At 41.6% G+C, this 21,092-nt stretch overlaps 1 protein-coding gene across 2 annotated transcripts in view; it reads right to left on the reverse strand.

The window, feature by feature from the left end:
- SDK1 (sidekick cell adhesion molecule 1) overlaps positions 1-21,092 on the reverse strand; it is a 387,464-nt gene that overhangs the window by 135,852 nt on the left and 230,520 nt on the right. For both annotated transcript variants that reach the window (XM_063171739.1, XM_063171738.1), the window contains exons 7-13: positions 19,426-19,537; positions 18,284-18,474; positions 9,778-9,861; positions 4,488-4,682; positions 3,180-3,296; positions 2,782-2,949; positions 707-809 (exon numbers count right to left, since the gene is read on the reverse strand). In XM_063171739.1, coding sequence (XP_063027809.1) covers positions 707-809; positions 2,782-2,949; positions 3,180-3,296; positions 4,488-4,682; positions 9,778-9,861; positions 18,284-18,474; positions 19,426-19,537 — 970 coding nt within the window. The remainder of the gene's footprint in view (positions 1-706; positions 810-2,781; positions 2,950-3,179; positions 3,297-4,487; positions 4,683-9,777; positions 9,862-18,283; positions 18,475-19,425; positions 19,538-21,092) is intronic.

The following is a 21,092-nucleotide window of genomic DNA, read 5'->3' on the forward strand; positions in this document are numbered from 1 at the left end:
ATATCAAAAACACCCCTCCCAACACATCACAGAGGTGTGGAGAGCCACAGACTCAATTTCCCCTGAAATTTTTATACCCATATTTTTCTTTCCAAGTTCTTTCTGCAGCTCACCTTTCAAGCACTCTCCAAGCTCTTCCTTGCATTTTATTTCTTCCTTGCATGTTGCTTTCAGACTACATTAATTTTTATGGCAAATTTATTTTCAAGTTTTGAGTTTTGTCTAAATGCTCTAATTCAAATTTTAATAGTCCAGACAAATTTGGGTTTCCTTTACATGGTTAGAACAGACTATAAGTCCAAGTTATTGAGTTGTTTCCACAAACATGGGCATCTCTGGTGTGGCTTTTATGCACCCCAGAGTAAACACTTCTGAAATCCTATTCCTTCTCTTTGGCTTTTACTCTCATTAAGTATCAGCCTCTGACAAGTTGGTTTTATTGACAGTGTATTAACCTTGACAGTAAAATCATGGAAGGCTATATTGAAGTCATGAAGTGGAACATAGCTCATTGTAAATAATACATAAGTCTGAAATGGAAGATGGGATTTATATGATTAATGATACAGTGTACAACCTTATAATGCAGTAATCAGGGGTTTGGTGTGAAAATCTGGGGTCCAGAAACTTTTCACCTAGTGCTATCCATACAGCTTATAAAATGAAACTGGGATAAACCACACAAAGGAGAAGTGCCACCACCAACCTGATTGAGATTCTGGGGTCGTGCGTGGCCTCGCAGCGCAGGGTGGCCGTGGTTCCTTTGATCACCGTGCTGTCCTCGGGAGGGCGGACAATGGAAGTGCGATCTGAAAGGAGCACAGCTCAGGTGAAATCAGAGCCTTTTGCCTCGGCTATTCACTCCGAGAGCAGCCACCGAGCCTTTGTCATTCAAAGCAAGAGGGACACTGCTCTTCAACCCTCTGCTGTGAAGGTTCCCCTCCCTCTATAGACATTGTGACACGATGTGGGGTACAGCATCTCAGGGCATGAGTTCAGCCCGGTGGAGAACAATGGTAAAAGTCTCCAAACTCTCCCTTGGCTTGTGCAAGTGTCTGTAGCAGCTCCCTAAAATCTCAGTGAGTGTGTGGCAGCAAACACTGAGTCAAGGAAACGAGCCACACTCAAAAACAGAAACAAGACCCAAGGAAAATCTTCACAAAGGAAAATGCACTTGAAAAGTATTGAGAAAGAGGTAAACTTAAACCTACAACCTCATCAACTCCAGGGCCGTGGAGGAGCTCCTGGAAGAAAAATCTTCCATATCAGAAAGATGTTGTTTACTCAAATGTTTCAGAACATTCTTACTCAAGCCCCTCCTAGAGGCTCAGAACACAATAATTGCTGTAACTACAGCAACCAGATCCGGTGTGAAAGATCCCCGTTATTTGTCACACACAGGAGGAGCAGCAGAGAGCATCAGCTGAGGCAGGGAGACAACCAGGATGAGCTTGGAAGATATGTGGATAATGTTAATAAGTCTCAAATCCCTACAGAGATAATCAGCATCTACTGAGATATCTCATACATGCACAAGGAGGGACCATCAGCAAGATCAAAAGCTGACTCTAAATAGCATGGAATTTTTAGCATTACTCCTGATGCACATATGTAAGACTTCTGGCTTTATAATGGTGCTGTTGCTACACAAACATCAGGTTATATTCACTTTTCTGCCCCTCATGCAGTACAACGAACAGGAACTATCTTTAATACCTGTAAGAACCATGGCTTTGAGAATTAATAGGAAGGATCTCCTTTAATTGATCCATACACCTGGATATCATTCAGTTTACAGCATCCTGAAATTCCTACCAACTTGATATTGTCAATAAGACATAAACATGATGGCCACATGACACAAATACATTACAGTTACTGCCAGGAATGTTTTCAGGTATTCCTAATTTCAAAAGGAAAAATGTGGCTGATTTAGCTTGCAGAGTTTGGGGATTAATAAATGCCAAATATGCACCACACATCAGCAGCACAATCAGTACTTCAGGTGCTGGAGAGGAGAGAAGCCACAACATTTCTTTATTAATCCTCATCATCTTCATTATTTTCAGTTGCTCTTAGTCCCTGCTCAGGGATCATTATTTTGTACCTTGAGTAGTAAAAACCATGTTATACTTCAATTGAACTCACTTAGGAGTTACACAGGTGAACCCCTTGGAGCAGACTCACTTCCTCAACAGAAGAAATATAAATATATAGAGATCAAGGGAAATAGGTGAATAACAAAACCATTTCATAGGATACCCTGTCCCACACCAGTCTGTAGCGTGAGGGGTTAGCTGAAATCTGCTGCACTTTGATTTGGCTTCCAACAGCACCCAGAGCCACAAAAAATACAAAAGTGTGAGGAAAATCCTATTTGTTTTGACTGTGGCCACTGCCTCAGTACCAGCACAGACTGCTCTCTGCTACCTGCAGACTCCTGGAGGCAGAAACCACCTGCAAGCAGCCAAATCTACAAGTTAAAAGCTCAGACTTGCAATGCGAGACACCAAAGCAAAACCTGACTAAAACTGTAATTGTGATTGAAGCTCTATTTAAATACACTTCCTTTCACAAAATAGAGATTTATATGCATAATTCTCCAAACAAAAAGGGTATTTGTGATAGGCTTCCTAAAATAGACACATTATTCCTATTAAATCATACAAGTAACGCTATTAACGAGAAAAGCATAATTACTAATGAAAATTTCCTGAGCCTACAACAAAAACTGATTAATACTTGATTAAAGTTAGACTTTAAACAAAGCATTATCCTTACTCCACACTGTCAGCTTCACAAAAGCATTCAGAGCTCCTTCAGAGTTGGCTGCACAGCAAGTGTAATTGCCAGCATCCTGCAGGAACACTGGCGTTATCTGGAGCCCTCCAGACTCGAGGAGAACGAAGCGAGGAATCTGCACCGAGCCACTGGCTAAGATCTGCTCTCCTGAAACACACGGGGAGCAGCATGGTTAGTGTCAGGCAGATCAGGGATCTGCAATTCCAGCTCTTCCAAAATGTTACATCCTGTCCAGGCCAGCGGCTCATGATGAACCCGCTGCTCACGGGACCAGGGGAAGGGAGAAAGAGGCACTGAATGGATCTATAGGATCTCAGTAACAGGAATGGACAGGAAAATGTGGATTACAGCTCTTCTACATGTTAATAACTGGCTACCTTTCTTCCAGGAGATGGCAGGTCGTGGAGCCCCTGAAACCTCACAGGTCAGTACTGCAGTCATCCCCTCAGTGACCGTGGTGTCCTCTGGGGGCTGGATAAAGGTTGGCTTGATGTCTAGAACAAAAAATTCAAACAAACTCAATGCCTCACCTCTCAGAAAGATCCTTTAAGTGTTACTGTGGATTACTTTACATCCACTTTTATAGAGCTGATCATGGACAAGGACATGACAATAAGACATGAAAACCTTTCAGCAGTGACTGTAACCTTTTCTTATTCATCTCCCAGGAATTGCCTAATCCTGTTTATTACCTACACAGAAAATAAAAATCTATCAGTGCTTGTACCTGTACAAGTTAGATAGGTTAAAGAAAAAGGAAGATAAAGCTCAAAATGAGTGTTTGGGGGGAACTTGAGAAATCTAGATAAACAAAACTATTTTCCTTCATCTTCATAACAGAGTTCTTTAAGATGAAAAGCAACTTGAGAGAGGCATTAACTTTGAAACTTAAATGTCAGCCAAAAGAATTTAGAACCTGAGCCTTATCCAAGACATTTTCTAAGTTTCTTTCTCTCTTATTTTCCCCCAGTTGCATTTTATTGCAGTTTTTTCCCTGCAGTTTCCTAGATCTATATTGAACTGGGGCTGATTTATTTTCTTAGGCCAGTAGGAATTCTGGTCAGTATGTGCAAAGTGCTCTTGGGCTAAAAATCAGCTTCCTGAAGGGAAGTTTAATATTACAGAAATGACTGTTAATAATCACTGTTAAAAGAGTACTAGGATTTGTAATTCTTCCTTAGAGAAGCATGCACTTCATTAACAAAACCATTTAATCTGACTTTTTGGCCAAAAAAGACATTTAACTTGAACTTTCTTTCTTTTCCCTGACCAAATGCAGTTGCAGACAAAGGCAAATAAAATGATAGCATGCACAATCATGAAGCAGTAGCTCAAGTTCAGAATGGAATTACATTAGAGTGGAAATTGGAAGGAAACGAAGGAAAGATAAATGTATTTCACGATTAATTTTGTTTCTTTTCGCTAAGATCTCTTTTTGCCATGTGAAATAGGGGAGTTCACGTCAAGCCAAGCTCTCCTGATGTCATGGAGAGATTTCCAGATGATTCAGCACATTGTGCTGTGCACAGGGGCATTTTGGGGTTCCTTACAGCTGGAGCATCTACCCTTGACAAGAAATCAGAGTTCTGCGGGTTGAACTAAGGCAGCTATGAGAAATGTGGTGGCTGTAGGGTCACCTACAGGGACGACCCCTCCTGCACCCCGTGCCAGCACTCCCCACTCACTGGTGACATCCAGGTAGGTGTAGGTGTGGATCTCCCCGGCCTGGTTGCTGGCGAAGCACTGGAAGATGCCGGCGTCCTGCGGGCGCAGCGCGTGGATGCGCAGCCCCCCGCTCAGCAGCACCTTGTACCGGGGGTTCTCCAGCCTGCTCAGGGGCACCGAGTCCTTGTACCACACCAGGGTGGGGATGGGAACACCTGCTCGAGCAAAAAGAAATCACTGTTAGTCTTTGCAGAGCGTGTTTTAGGTCGTATCCCTGTTTTCCTGTCTTTCTACGCCAATTCTTTGTATTTTTTCCAGGCTGCTTTAGATAAGTGGAGGCTGCATCTCACATTATCAATGGTTGTAACACATTGCACGACATGAGGGAATAAAACCAGCAAATACTAAGGGGGAATGTTGAGAAAACATGTTATCAAATTACTTTCTTCACCCAATCATATTTCATGCTACTACAAAATAAGATTTGGAGCAATTTCATGTTGAAAGCCAGAATCATGCTCCTTAAACAGCAGCAGTATGGCAACACAGCCAGTCTGTAAGACTGTTCCATCCCAAATAAGATTCCTCTGTGCTTCTGTAGCTAAGATAGCTGGAATACAAAGGAAATGGCAAATTAAACATGAAAACTGAAATGCTCACATGGCTGTACTTGAGTCCCAATTTAGCTGCATAGTTTAAGCCAGTGTACAAACAACATATTGTCAACAATAGGATGGCTTTAAATTACTATTATTTTTATTCAGTCTCAAGCTTCACCTGCTATTTGAAAAAAAGCAGGCATAAAGAGAAATAAAATTCCTAGCCTAGATAAAAGTTACAGTCCCATTTATTCCTGTTTTCTTTCATGTGCATGTTCTACAAACCCTGACACAGTTATTTCACACATATTTTTGTTGCTGTCATGTCCCCGTCACCTGGGATGAAGTGGCTATAAATTTATTATACACAAATAGTGTAGGATTCACTTTTCTTCAAGAGATGTCAGGGGCCTAGAAGAGTCTTAGACAGCTGTTCCCATCCCGCTGCTCATATCAGACAATGTTTTATGTTTACATCCCAGAAATCCCCACTTGCTCAAATGCTGGGGATAAAGCGCAGAGACCAGAAGTGAGGCAGGTATTTTATTACATAATTAGTTAATCACTGAGTGATTGAGATTGGAAAAGACCTCCAAGATCATCACCTCCCTGAGCACCTCTTTCCAATACCTGACAGCCCTTCCTGTGAATAAATGCTTCCTGATGTCCAGCCTGACCCTCCCCTGGCACAGTTTAACACCATTTCCTCTCATCCTGCCCATTGCTCCCAGGACAGCCTGACCCCCATCTTGCTACAGGAGGGGGAATTGTGCAGAGCCAGAAGGTCCCTCCTGCTCCTCCTTTCCTCCAGGCTGAGCTCCCTCAGCCTCTCCTCACAGGATTTACACTCCAGAACCCTCTGTTCCCTTCCCTGGACACACTCCAGCCCCTCAATGTCCTTCCAGAACTGGGCACAGCACTTGGGGTGTTTTCAAACACTTTTCACTTAAAACCTCAGGCCAACACAATTTCTTGTAATAAGGTAAGAGACCGCAAACTTAAATTCATGGGTGGGTGAAATTTGCCCAAATAGAGAAGAAGTGTCACTGAAGCATGGAGGATGGGATGTCACTGATGAACTGAGCATCTGCAGACAATGAATTTCACTGCAATGCTGGCAGTCACTTGATGTTCCGAGAGCTAAAGTGCCATGGGAAGATCTATATAATCATCATTATCATTTTAAAACTCCCAAAGTTAAATACTACTGGTGTTCTGCTTCCATTCACATCTTCTCTCAGTGTACTTATTCTCTTTATACAGACAAAACTGTATTAACTCTGGAAGGAATGTACAAACAATGTATGGAAATGACTGAAAAACAACATCCAATTGCTGTTGTTACTTTTATAAACACGTATCATTTACTTCAATCACCTCTGATGCTTTTGTTCTGCTGATAAAATAAAATGTACTCATGATGCAGATAATCATCTCAGGAAGAAACTCACTATGTAGAAGTGCATTGTCTGATAGAGAATAGACGTGATGTAGGAGCTGGCAATAGGCATAATTTAAATTTCATACAACAGCCCATATACAGAATTAGCGTAAATTTCAATGTTCACAATTCTCGGTGAGAGTGTTATTCATCTCTTGAAAATCCTCCTGGGCAAATAGAAATTATCACTGAGTAATGAAGAAACAGATGATGCAAAATGGAATAGTTCTCCTGATGCTGAGAAGCTCAGAAATGATTTCAAGTTTAAATAATAGCAACTCCATTTTCCCACACATTAGACTTGATAGGCACCAAGGAAATAATGAAATCCTGCATTCAGAACACTGAAACCTTTAACACTGGTGTCATTCCATAAATCCCATTCTACTAACAGTATTGGCAAACCTTCTAATCCTATAATCACTGTGAGATACACCTTCCTATCACCAACTCAGCTGACAAACTGAATATTACCATCTCTATTTCTCTACTTTTCAGTTACGGGTATCTTCCTCCACTCAAAGTTATGAGTCTGAATAATAGGATCTTATCTGAGCACTCTGATGCCTGTCAGCAGCATTCAGCTGGGCTTTACTGATCTTCCCAGAGAGATTTGTCTTCCAAGTTGTACACACATCCTCGTCTAATTTTGCTACCTGTTTGGCTGTAAAAAATGGTTAAACCCAGCTTTTCTCATCTTCTACCCACCCCACAACCTTTCCTCCCCACACAAAGGAATTTTGTTTTTTTTTCTTCTCTAAACATCTTCTGGTGAAAAAATTACGAAGAGAAGAAAACCCTTTAAAGACCTTTTGCACTTTACCTTTCCAAGCAGTATCGGCCCGACCCTGCTGCTTAGGAGGTGAGAGTGGCCTAAAAAACTGGCAGAAATAAATAAAATAACCTTATTTCTCAGTTGTGTGCAGCACTATTCATTTTTCACAGACAAATTAATCTAGTGTCAGGGGGGAGAAGGGAAGGCAGGAAACAGAGACGCTGGTTCTGGCTTTGCCACTTCTTCTGTAACCTTGGGCAAATAACTTATGGAACCCAAGGCTCAGCTCCTCCATCTGTGAAACAGCTGCTTGACTCTCTGCCAAATTTCACTTAAGAACCTCGATGAAAGACTCAGAATATTCACTGTGTCATCTTTGTTATTTATTTTTAACCGCCTCCTCTAGATCCCAGTGAGCTCCTGAGGAACCCCCAAAGCATCTCTTCCATCTCCTTCTCTAAACACGTAGAACTGAAGTCCAATTAACTGTGCTCCCCAGACAGCACCACCGCTGCCTGCAGCTCCAAACTTTCCACAAGCAAATCAGAAAGAGCATTTAAAGGAAACCCATTGAACATTCAGGCAGCATCAGCCACTGCTGGAAGATAAACAGCAGAGCCTGGTTCCTGTGGCCTGATACCCTGAAACTCCATTACAGGGAGCAGGGAGCTGCAAGCTGCAAGTTGCAATTTTATTTACAGTTAATCTCTGCTTATACTGTGAAATTAATCTGTCTCTCACACACCCACAGTGCACGAAGTCTTGGCAAATGGGCTTTGTGCACACAACCTGATGGGGCTAGGGGAAATACAATCTGTCTTCCATTTACAGCAAAGGTAGAGGGCAGCTCTGCAGTTTCCCCAGTGCTTTGTTCTCCCAGCTTGGAGCAGGAGGCAGCAATCTTCATTTACCCTCTTTTAAAGTGCTGGCAATTGCTAGATTTGTGTAATAATGGATCAAAATTCCTCTATGTTTAATTCTAGTACCTGCCCCTTATATGTGCTATAGATACTTAACAAAATAATCCACAAAGAAACAGGTTTTCATGCTCCTGCACCACATATATCACCAAATCAGATGTGCACTACAAGAGTTGAACAGAAATAATTAATTTTGTCTAACAAGAGTTCCCATATCTCCAGTGAGAACAGTTATGAGTGCCCCATTAACCCCCTTGGGAACTAAACTGCTCAAAGAAAAAGTGAAGGTAAAAGGAAGAGTTAAAGTCAACCTCAGGTCTCCCTGATTCCTCCAGGTTTTGAGTTGGGTTGTCTTTTTTTTTTCTTTTCTTTAATTCATGAAAAATATTTGAAACAGCAGATGGGTTCCTGGGGAACTCCACTGACAGCAGGTCCTGCTGTGTTTTGCTTAAAAAGCTATTAATGAACAAGAAGACATTGTCTCTTATCATCTGATAGCTTCATTTCCAGAAGAGCTTTTTGTAAGAGATCTCATCACAGGCTTCTGAAATTCCAAACCAGCCACAGCACCCTTAACACACACACACTTGCTTATCACACAGTTTGAAAAGACTCCTAGAAAAGCAGTGCTGACTCTTTCCTACATAAAACACAAGGAAAAATGCTTAAATCACAGTGGCAATAACACAATCACGCAGTAAAAATGTCTATTGGCTGTGATTTGGAGGAAGACACCACAAAAATAAGCTGTTAGTTAGGTCTGGGTGCTTTTTTAATCAAGGATGTGATCTTTCTCCCTAAGGACCTCATGGCATTTTATGTGCGCTGCTTCTTAAACTCAGCACCAGGGAAAGTGAGACAACAAAATATTCAGTCCCTCGCCAGGGTCACATAGAAATTTGGTGACTTTGAGAAACCTGCTCTAAACATATAATGACAACATCTTCTACTTTACCAGAGTGCTGAAATAGGTGGGAATTGCATTTCTGTGGAACTTGAAACATGATTTTAGTCAGGTGGAACTCTAAACTTTTGAAGCCTTTTATATCATTAAACCACCTACCAATTAAAATCTGCCTGTAATAGTCCTGCAGATTTCATAACTACATTCAGATGTCAGAGCTACTGACATTTCTATTGACTGTAAAAGCTCCCTAACTTTTAGAAGAAAGGGCATTGTGACTGTTGAAAATAAGAACTGTTTGCATTGCAAATGATGGGTTCCATAACCGTGCTGTCCCCTCAACCCATTTTCTGGCTCAAGATATTTAAATCTCTTCTCTAATGACTCTGAAGCACAGGCAGGATCCCAGAGCAACAGGAGCAGGACTTGTGCTCCCCACAGACAAACATCAACATGCCGGCGTTGTTCCAAATTAACCTTAATTACAAGAAATACCCAATTTTCCAAAGGGAAAGGCCAACCCTCTTTGTTGTATATGGGACCTGTGATAATCAGCAATAAAACAGAGACTTCTAAACATTAAAAACAAAGATGGTTTGTGTAAGATGATTTCTTACAAACTGGACACACACATGCCATCAATCCAGGTTTGAACACTTTTGTGCACTCACCCATGGCCTGGCACAGGATGTCCACGTCCTTCTCCACCTCAGCCAAAATCACATTCTGGGGTTCAGCCGTGAAATACGGAGGTTCTTGGGGAAAGCAAACAAAAGTCAACAAGCAGAGCCACAGCAAAGTGAAAAACAGGCAGTCATTAAAAAATATTCATCACAGAATCTCTCCACAGGTGGTGCATCTGATGTAAGGGGTTACAAACAGATTTGTTTGTCTCTATTTGGAGGTGGGGTTTTTTTGGTAGTAAAAGCATCATAAAAATAAGGCCTGACAATGTTTGCTATGCTGAGCATGAATTCCAGAGTGGAGTCAATGGAAGGTAAAGATTTAGGGGTTTGCACTGCAAATTAATACCCAAAGCAGGGGCTACTTTTCATTTTATAGGACTGAATCATTGAACGTGTTAATTTTTTGCTTAGAAAGGCCCTCCCGAGAGGTTTATAAAGGTTTATATTTACAATGTACATTTTATAGGATAGTTTGCTTCAGTATCTAGACTGCATTTCACCTCAGCAAGGCATGAAGTATGTCAAATAAAGTGCCATGGCATGTCACAGAGTCGACATTAGAGGACAAGTGCAGCATAATTAAAAGAAATTCCTCTCAACTGTTTTATTTCGAGAAAGCAAACAGATTTAATGCCTTAATTGAAGTTATAGTAATAATCATAAAAATCCCCACTTTATCATTAGGGCTAAAGAAAAGATATTAGATGTTTAATTAAACAAAGACCAGACTGCAGAAATTGCCGAGTATGCTGGCATGTAACTCTTTCTTCTATGCAGCATAAAATTGAAGAGCATCATGTCAAAGTCCCAGAGGCACTAAGGTTGCAGTCATTATCATGGTAACTAAAGACTGTCATAGTTTGTTCAATGCAATTATCATCTGAGTACTGGTTTTAGAAGGATTTTACTTGATTATAAATGCAGTTCTTCTGCAGCATAACGAAACTTACTGCTAAGTTTTAGGAAATACAGAAAGGCAATGTAAGTAGCTTGTGAAACTGAGTTATATGTATTTCCATTTTAAGGAAATTGAGTATGTTTTAAAACACATAAGAAGCTGCAAAATCCAAGGTCATTTGAGCTGACCTGCTCTCAAATCTCTTCACCAAACACGAGTGGAAAAAAGAAGTTATGTTATTGCTAGGGCATTACATATTAGCAAATAAAATGAAAACCATATAAATTTATCCAGCAAAATCTTGTTGCTACGTGCAGTATAGCAAACGTGGCTGTCACACTGTGGGGTGACATCAGGAGACACCAGGTTAGAACAGAACCTCCCCTTTCCCAGCAGTTCTTCCCTCTCACTACAATAAAATACTTGCTTGGGTGTACAGAACCGGGGTCTTGTCTGAGCACCAATGGATATTACAATTCTGTATTCATTCCAAATAAAGCAAATCAATATTAGTCTTCAGCATGCCATGCAAGGGAGGAGGGGAGGTTGCAAACAGCCTGGAATAGTTGTTTACCCAGCAAAACCAATAAAAACAAGCAACTTGATTTATTATATTCTAATAATATACATGTGTTAACATTATTGATCCTCACTGCCTAAATATAAAGCTATTAATAAGCATGCATAATAAGCTGTGATTTATTGCATATGATCTCATGCGTTAATCTCAACAACAAATTGAGAAGCTGAACATTTAATTGAAATTCACTGATGGCACACACTTTGACATGTTTGATCAGCTAAGTTGCTGAGTCCTCTGCAATTCATCTAAGTCCATGTTTTCACTCTGAGCACTCTCCTTCCTCTCACATCATCCTGGTGTTTTCCTTGTGCTCCATTTCTCTGGATATTACTTTTTGAACTTCCAAACTTTGAGCCCAGCATCCTTATCTGTGTTCTGTCTGTGTCCACACATTCATCTCCCAAAATAAAATCTGAATCTTTCATTCTATGGCAATTTGATGCGACTGCGGGGTGAGGACAAAGCAACACTGGGCCAGGAAGGCATCCAGACACATACTCACAAATCCAGACATTCCCTTCTAAGTTTGGGCTTTTTCTGTGAATGTGTCTCCAGTCATTGAAGTTTATCATCTGCTCAGGAAGGTCCTGACTGCAGCTTTCCTTTTATAAAGGATTCTGCCCTTAACGGGCCAATCTCTAAACTTGGCAACCTTCAGGCACCAGCTCTCAAACTTTCTCCTTGATCAGCAACATACTCACACACCAGTGATAAATTTGCAGATTTATCTTCACTGTGGGCCTGCAGTCCAGCTGCAAAGCACTTGATGTGACCTCAAAGATGCTGGTGGTTCCATGACCTCTGTTTATGTGCTGCTGCACAGCTCCTGCAGTTCCACCTGGCATATTTACACTGTTGTCTTTCCCAGTGTCCCTCCCAAAATCGCAACCTGCAACATGTGCTCCTTCCTTTAAATCCCACACAGGCTGTTTGACACCCTTTGTGACATTAGGAGATGCTTGGGGGAGCAGGTATCAAGCACTGAATTATGTGACAAAGAGCCTGAAGTCAGTGACAACTGTCACTTAGCAAACGGGATGTGATGGTATAAAAAGAAGACTCACATCAGTGTTTCTGAGAGAAGCAGCGAGAAACAGAAGCAGACAAGACAGAAAAAGAGCAGGAGCAGCAGAAAGATGCAATCTAAAGGCCACAGGCAGATCCCAGAGGACTTTTGGTGCCAACAGATTTGATTTCTAGTCTTGAAGCCCAGCCTCACCTTTTCCCCCAGACTAAAAGCTGCTGAACTCTGTTCACAGCAGCTGGAGGCATTGCCAAATGCTGCACCTGCCACAGACACAGCAGCTGCCCACAGACAAGTCAGATCCCATTCTTGAAAGATAAGCACTGATACAGGAAAACCTTCCATGAGCAACTCTGCAGTTTATGGCCTGAACTGACAAAAACTGACAAGCCTGGGTGGGATGACAAGGCTGATTGATAAGGGATTTCTGATTGATAAGGGATTTCTGGAAGATCCAGAATAGCACATGGGCACCAGAGCCGTGGTAAAGTCTAACATACCTGGAAAATTAGCCTTGCAAGGAATGGGGGAATTCCAGGAATATTGGTGTAGGGATACACTAAGGGGTTTTGAAGCAAATAAGAGTGATTTCACACAGCACCTCATCATGGCTGGGGTCAGAAATGACCCCTGGAAATTACCCAGACCAGTCCTCCGCTAAAGCTGGATCATCCAGGGCAGGCTGCAGGTGTGTTTTTACCATCTCCAGAGACTGACACTCCACAACCTCTCTGAGAAGCCTCTTTCAGTGCTCTGTCACCCTCCAAGTAAAGGAATCTGAGTTTTCCATGCAGCTGTGCAGCTTTTCCACACCCATGTGCCATTCACCAGCAGCACGGATGCTCTGAAGGTCCTGTGGAGTCAACAGAGCTCAGGCTGTGGAGCAAACAGCTCCATTTACAGGTGCTGAGCAACTGAAACCTCAGCTCCTCACTTTTCAGAGGTGTCAGATGTATCATCAGCATGTCAGGGTTTGTGCCCAAGGGCCTGAACGCCCAGCATTAACTGCAAGGGAGAAATTCAGAGTATCTGAATTTGGGTTGTACAGCACCTGGTGAATGACTGTCAGAAAGAGGCCATAAAAATGCAGCACTATTTATAGGGGTCAGATGGCATTCTGAGGGGGCATTCTGGGTGGCTGTATATATGACTGCACTGCATATTTATTAGGCTTGGTTTGAATCACACTGTATGAATTTAACATTTATTGTTGTAGGCAATAATCATGTGTTGAAATTTAATATGTGTGGTGAAATTATAGCATCTTCCAAAGAATATAATGTGCCAGACACAAGTCCCCACACACTGCAATTTTTAGGAATGACAGTAATTTGCCAGTATCAGGTCAAACATTTAAATTTTTTGGAAATTATAGAATCGCAACAGTTAGAATAGGAAAGGAGCCATTACTCCAAGTTCACCCTGCTGGCATTGTGGTGTGTGGCAACGAGAGGGGTCACAGCCCACATTAGGCTGAAAGAAACAGATACTGCATTGTTCAAATATTGTATTGGTGTTTGACTGATCTTCACTAAAATGTCAAGTACAAGCAAGGGGGGAAAGAGTATTTGAATATAAATGGGTGTTTTTAATAGTTGTTGAGGGTTTTGGAGTTTTTTTTTCCACTCCAGACATCACTGGAAAGATGTGTCTCAGAAAAGCCCTTGGGAGCCTGCAAAATTTGATCCTGTTCCTACTTCCACCGTGCAGAGCTACATGGTCACTGATTTTAACATTCAAAAGATAGCAGTCAGCATCCATTACATACCCTTCAAGCTGCACTGGAGATGTGTGACCTAATCCTAGATACACACATGAAAGTCAGAAAGAACAGAGAAAGCCCCAGGGGCTCCTCCAAAGCTGAAATTCCTGAATCTCTCAGAAACTCAGGGCTGCATATTTAAGACGAAAATTGAACCTTCAACACGGAAGCCTTCCTCCAGCATTACCATAAACTGATTTATTTGGTGAATATCTTCTAAAGGAAGAGGAACTGGAAGCTTGATAGCCCCTTGTAGGTATAAAGTCTGTAACTCCAGACAGAAGGTCAGACTGGCCACGCTGGGAGAGAAGCCCCATTGTGGATGCAGGTACAGCAGGCTCCTTGGAGCAGGAAGTTTCTTTGCATGAATATCAGGTTAAAACAGAGAGAGATGAAAAGATCCATGTGGTTTCTTGCTACCCCTACTGTGAGCTGCAGCCTGTGTGTTCTGAAATAACAGCCCAGGGAACACATGTCCTGTCTGCAGGGCTGAAAGGAGGAAGAACTTTTTGGGAATATCAGAGACAGAGCTGGGCTGCCCAGAAGTCCCACTGCTCCTAGGTCCTGCTGCATTTAGGCCCAAGGCAGAATGTCTGTGTTCATCTCAGAACCTCTGAGGCTTGACAAATCAAAAGCTGCAAATATTTCTTTCCTTTGAGCCCAAACTGTGATTAGGCGAGTCCAAAGACATTTTGTATTATAGTTTTCCTGAAAACTTATTATTTTCTTACACAGTAGATGAACACAGTCATCAGGATCTTCCCCTTAAGCACCACACATGAAAAATTATTTCCAGTGCTTTCAAAGAAGGCATCTGCAGTGTTTCAAAGTGTCTAAGCTGGAGCCACGAGTGCTGCTGCTGTTTCCAGAGGTCTGAGCATGAGGCACTGAGGTGCTCGTAGCTACAAAGGGAAATAATTCCTGCTCTGGCAGTTCTGTACACACAGTGAAAATTCCTGAGCAGCAGAACTGCACAAAGAAGGCCCTTCAGTATCTGGACACTCCTGGAGAACAGGGAGGAAGGAACAGCCCCACAATCCATGTCAGAGCCCAGCCAGGTGTGCCCTTCGGCCACCACTGGAATTTTTCTGCATTCCTGAATCCTGTGGTCCCACACTCTTGAATTCTCCCAAGATGAGAATAAGATGTCTTTTAATGTAGATCTCTGGGCACAAAACACTCTCCAAAAGAAGGGGAGCCCTCTGACTCTGTTTTATTCATTTGTATTCCTTTGGACAGACCAACAAGGCCTCAGCCCTCAGTTCTGCACAACCACTCATCATGCCAGGCCCTTTTTTCAAATTGTTTTTCTCATTTTTTTCAGGTTTTACTGTCTGACTACATTTAATTTAAAGAGCAGTTTGGATTTCATACAGTGGAAGAGTTTGGTTCCCCATTTTTTAAAACTCCTAAAATTCATAATTTCCCGTAGAACAGTCATTTAAGAAATGACTATTGCCATTTGTCACTAAAACTTCCAGAAGTGGAGCAAAAGAATTTAAGATTATCTCAGCTTTCAAATTGGTTTGTTCATGGGAAGACTCTTTAAATTACTTAATCTTCAAACTGTTAGTGATAAAACAAATGTGCTCTTATCTAATCTGCAACAAATCTTTCCCAAACTGTTACTCTGCCAAGCGAGGAACATGATACCCTTTAAAAATTTATAACAACTGCAGCTAATAAAACCAAGGTTTGGAACCACCTCAGTTTATCTTTTCTGGAACAATATGAAGATGTCAGGGAGCTCTTTGCCACGTTCAGAAGAAAAGTGCAGCAGCACACAGCTAGAGGATTTTCTTCTTGTTTATGCAGTACTACTCTAATACATTGGAGATTCAGGCTTTTCCAGTAGTATTGTGATTTTAATTTACAGACTGAGATATATTCTCAGAAATATCCAGAAAAACTTCTGAGATAATATGCTAGGTCACAAATAATAATTTGTTGAGTAGATGCTTTGTGCTAAGTTCCACTGCCTTCTAATAGAGCTCTGGTTGCCATCTGAGCCACACTCAAACTGTGTTACTTCTCTTAGCTGGGAAAGTCAAGGACTGATATATTTGGAAAAAAGCTTCGATTAACTCACTTTTTGTGACATCTTTGATGGATCTTTTCATTGCTACCCCTGTTCTACCTGTTAATCACAAAATATTTTTCTCTCTTGATCCACAGAAGCTTTCACATCCATGCTATTGAGGGGCTGCATTTGATTTCTCCCATTCTGCAAACAAACCTCTTCTTTTAAGCTAATTTCCTTTTTCTGTTAGTTGAGACCCCCTCATTAAGTCCACGCTGTGTTATTCTCCCAAGAAGTACAGCTCATTATCAGCTCCCAATCTACACATCCACACTACAAATATTTTATGCATGCAAATGGACAAGCATTCCTGATTCTCTCTAAGTACTGCCCCCATGGACTAGGAGAGATACACTGCAGAAAGCCTTAGGTTTGAATCTTGTCTGCACTTTCCTCTAGAACCCGTCCCTTGACTAATTAAATGACAGCCAGATCCATCCAAGAATTCTAAAGCTGAATATAAGTTATGCATTAACTACTAATCCTTTGATTTGGCTCCCTGTTTAGAATTAGAGATCCATCCTGCAAGCTCAAGAAACTCATAAATAAAGAAATCTATCAGGCTTTGCTGACACGTTGAGTAAACACCTGCATCTGAAGTGTCGTGTTCCATCAGAAGGAAATAAAAGTAATTGGTAACCAATTTGTTTCTGCTTTCTTTCATCTGCTTGTTCTTATCTACAGACCTTTTCATAACTTCATTCCCTGACAGCCTCCTAAAACTGGATAGGAAATAAATAAAACATTTAAAAATAAGACAGCAGGTAAGCTACTAAAGCACTGCTGGTTTAATATGATTCCCCAGTGATTATTTTTCAGTTTTATTGTAACTGTATTTAAAAATTCTTTCGATTAACCAAGAGGCTGCTTTAAGTATTGCATTAGGCTGGATCTGACATCACAGCAACAAAGGCAAACCAGCTACAATAAAATCTTATGAATAAGAAAGAGTTTGAACAAAACCTATAAATAAGTAAATCCATCTCTGCTCCTTAAAGAGAAGGTAATAACTCCAAGGAACAGAGGGCAAGGAAAGAGACTGGAACCAAACTTTGTCCAGCAGGTAATAAATATAACAGACACACAGTGCTCTAAATGAATCTGGAATGGAGCTTTGCAGAGGGAAGAGCTGCTTTCTCACTTAACAGCAGCTACTACATATTGCTTTAGCAGAATACAAATCATACAGCAGCCTTTAAAATTGTATTTTCAGAAGGCTCAAAGATGTAAAGAATCGTGGGCTGCATTCCCTCTGCAAAGCTCCAGGAGTGCACGCGCCTGAGCCCTGAGCAACGCTGAGACTGCTGGCACTGCCAGGGCTCCAACCTGCCCAGGACACTCCCACAGATAAAAGCTTTACTTCACACAATCATGTCTGGCTGAAAACATCTCAATGTCCCTAGTCTAAACCACCTCTTTCAGTCTAAAAGTCCTAAACCACCCCACACTGTGTGCACTGTGTTAATATTATCAGACATGCCAGAAGCTGCCATTTCCAAATTCCAACCTCCTCCCTACAGCAACACTCAGAGAGGAGGTGGTGGTGGAAACAGGAGGGAAAGGGCAGCAATGCCCCCTTTGAAAGAATTAATTCCAAAGTTTCCCTGGGAGCTGGAGGTCCAGCAAACAGAGCTGCATTAATGGCTTTTGCTTCCCTGTCCTGTTGCCTCAGCAATGCTCTGTGCCTGCAGAACGTCCTTGGCCTCTGACTGGCACCCGCAGCACACGAGCATAGCAGTGCTCCTAAAAGCCTTCTTGCAAAAATACAGGCACTTGACATATGAAAACTGGGTATAAGCAAGGCAGGAGTTAATAAGGATTTAATGCACCTAAAAGCCAAGCTAGGGAAGCTGCCCATTAAGGATTTTACTACTGTATTTCTCAAAATTCCCATTAAATGTATAGTTTCGCAGGGGATTTACAATCGCAGCAGTGTTTAAAAAAATCTATTTGATGAATTTATATTAGCAGGGAAGAACGGCTGAATTAATTTGGAAGATAACCCTCCTTCACCTCCTTTGTTCTGTTCTCTGAAGAAAGGTTCAAATGTAAGGTCAATGAAATATTAAGATATCAATTTTATTTCCTATTATACCTTAGCCCAGAGCCTTTTTTACTAAAAAACACATTGCCTCGAGAATTACCCAAGATAGAAAGGAAAGCTTTAGCTCTTGCTGGCTCCTCTGTGCTCTCTCTGAGTTTGGCTTCACAGAAGTACATCCCCACATCAGCAGAGGTCGGGTTGGTGATAGTGAGGCGTCTCCCAAAGCTGCTGATGCCACTGGTGATCTTGATCCCATTTCTCTTCCAGGTCACGCTCAGCCGCTCAAGAGGTCTGCCAAAAAAAATTACAAGAATAAAATTGTAAAACGTATATACTACAAAATAATCTCTGTGTGCATATATATATGTTTATACACATGAGGATTCCAATATTACAGATTATAAAACTTCTTTAAGTCTTCCTCTATCCCCAAAACACACTGTTAGAAAGTAAATACATGTATAACTTCTACACATCAAGGACTACAGACTACTCAAGTGGCATTATGCAAGTACAGCTAATTGATACAGCAATAGAACTTAAGTGCTAATAATTTGATTTCTCCAAGCAAAAGGAGTAAATACTGCTATGGGAATCAGCTGCATGGGAAGTGCTTTCATTACAACTCAATTACCAAAACAATATTAATCATATCAAGAACATCTCTGCCCTCAGAGGGGAAAGTAAATCAGTTGGTCTTATCACCCAAGGACTTCAACTATTCACTTCCACTGAAATTCAAAGCTATTCAAGGCCAGCTAGATAGAAACATAGGAGGAATGCTGTGAATTCTGTATTACAGTGCATTATGAACAGTTGAGCAATAATCACGGCAAAATGAGAGTGTCTGAAAAAATGACTTCATAGGAGATCCTCACTGAATTTATTTACTAGGAAGCACCAACTGTTTAACAGCATCACCTCTGCTGTTGATAGGCAACAGCTGAAATATTATTAACCCTCACCATAATTTTTTCCTTAAGATAATATCTGCTGCTTGAACCGCATTTCTTTTCCTTTCCATGCGAGGACCAGGTGGGAAAGCACCCCTGCCTGACCCTCATTTGGCCAGAAAAATCAATAGGTTTAATTCAGTAATGCTGGACAAACAAGATCACTCATAAGGTCGCTCTGAAGAGCGAGCATCCTGCTTCAATCTCCAAATTATTAACAATAAAAAAATGAAAACAACATTTTAGAGAGGGCAGAGTCCCAGTGAGAGCTGTGGAGGGGTTCCCATACCTGGCGTTGGCCACGCACTCCAGGGTGGCCTCGCTGCTGCCCGCCACCACGCTGGTGTTGTGGGGACGGATGACCATGGCAGGAGCCGCGCTGTCCGAGGGGCTGCTGGCACCTGCAGGGCACAGACACACCTGGTGAGCCCCAGGGACAGCCAGGGCTGGGACAACGAGGGTGCCACCTTCCAGGCACTGCTGCAAACGTCACCCTTCAGCCTCACCACAGGCTGGCATCTCCCGATGGCGTTCCAACCAGCCCAGCAGCAAAACCCCACTGTGGGAACCCAGGACATCCCTCTGGCTGCCCTGGAGGGCTTGAGCCCCTGGTACAGAGCCCAAGACCCCTGTGCCTTTGATTTAGCTCTTGGAAAAAACAATTACCAACCTTTACATGAAGAATTACAAGTCAAAAGAGTTTAAGTAGAATAATAGTTTGCCACAGGATGAAAAACAGATTTTTGAAGATTTTAGAATGGAGGCTCGGGTTGCAAGATGGAGGGATCTGGGCATGCCTTGTCCTTTTTCCTTCTTCTTCCTAGCCTCCATCTTCTGGGTGATGTTGGCACTTTTAGACTGGTTTAGAGTAGAAGCTCACTCTCTAACATAGGTGATAGGTATTGGAAAGTAATTGTAAATTGTACAGTCTGCAGAGTGCCTCGGACTCTCCTGCTGAGCAGACCTTGGCTGTACAGGAGAAAGAATTTTCTAGATAAGAAACAATAAACAACCTTGAGACTGAGAAATGAAGAGCTCTGACTCCTTTTTTGACCACCAGGCTGGGAAAAGAGACTTTCTAACACCTTGAGGTCACTCTGACCAGCAGAGACTCCGAGACCCCATGACTCCCAAGAACTGGCCTCTGCCCTCCATCCAGGGATATTCTCTAAGACAGAGAAATAAATTAAGCATCTAAAATGTTTTCTACTGTTGAGCACTTTTTCTTTATCAAACACTTGCTGACTTATATTTTTAAGACCTTTTCATGTTTTGTTTAATCTTACCCCTTCCACACCATTTCAAAAGAGTCTGCCAATACTCATGTTAGTTCTTTAAAAAGATTTTACACACTGGGGAACAAATATAAAATTAACAAAGCAGCATATCACAGCAACTTCAATCCCCTTTTCTTATCAGGAAAGTAAATAACCCAAATCTGTTACTCTTTTGTGAGGCTTCATACTGTAAATAATTTAGCTTATGCAACAGTCAGCAGACACTTAAAAAATGGTAAAAAGGCAGCTTGTAAATTTTCTCTGTATGCATTTAGTAAGTGAATTAAAATATCCATGTATTCATAGGTACTTTGCTTCAAGCAACTCATTTGGGAAAGAAAAATTAGCTATTTTTTAGCTTGAATAACACAGTAATAAAATTTTCAAGGATATGGAAACCAATAAACGAATTACAGGGAAAAGTAATGAAAATAAAACCAAACTGATGGAAAAGCAAGCCAGTTCATCAAATGTTTTCTGCACAGAAGGCTAGTCCATGCCCATTTAGCAGCATGGGAAATTGGGAAATGCAAGGTATGGACCCTAAAATTTAAGTAATTCCCTAAAGAACAGAAAATGGTCAGAAGATTCTTTGCTTAAATCATACCCAGCAGGCCAAAAGCCATTTGACATTGGATTTTTACTTGCTGGATGGATAAAGACTTTGGTTGTGGGGCTC

The sequence above is a fragment of the Melospiza melodia genome, chromosome 18, assembly GCF_035770615.1.
Source record: "Melospiza melodia melodia isolate bMelMel2 chromosome 18, bMelMel2.pri, whole genome shotgun sequence".
Taxonomy (NCBI): Eukaryota; Metazoa; Chordata; class Aves; order Passeriformes; family Passerellidae; genus Melospiza; species Melospiza melodia.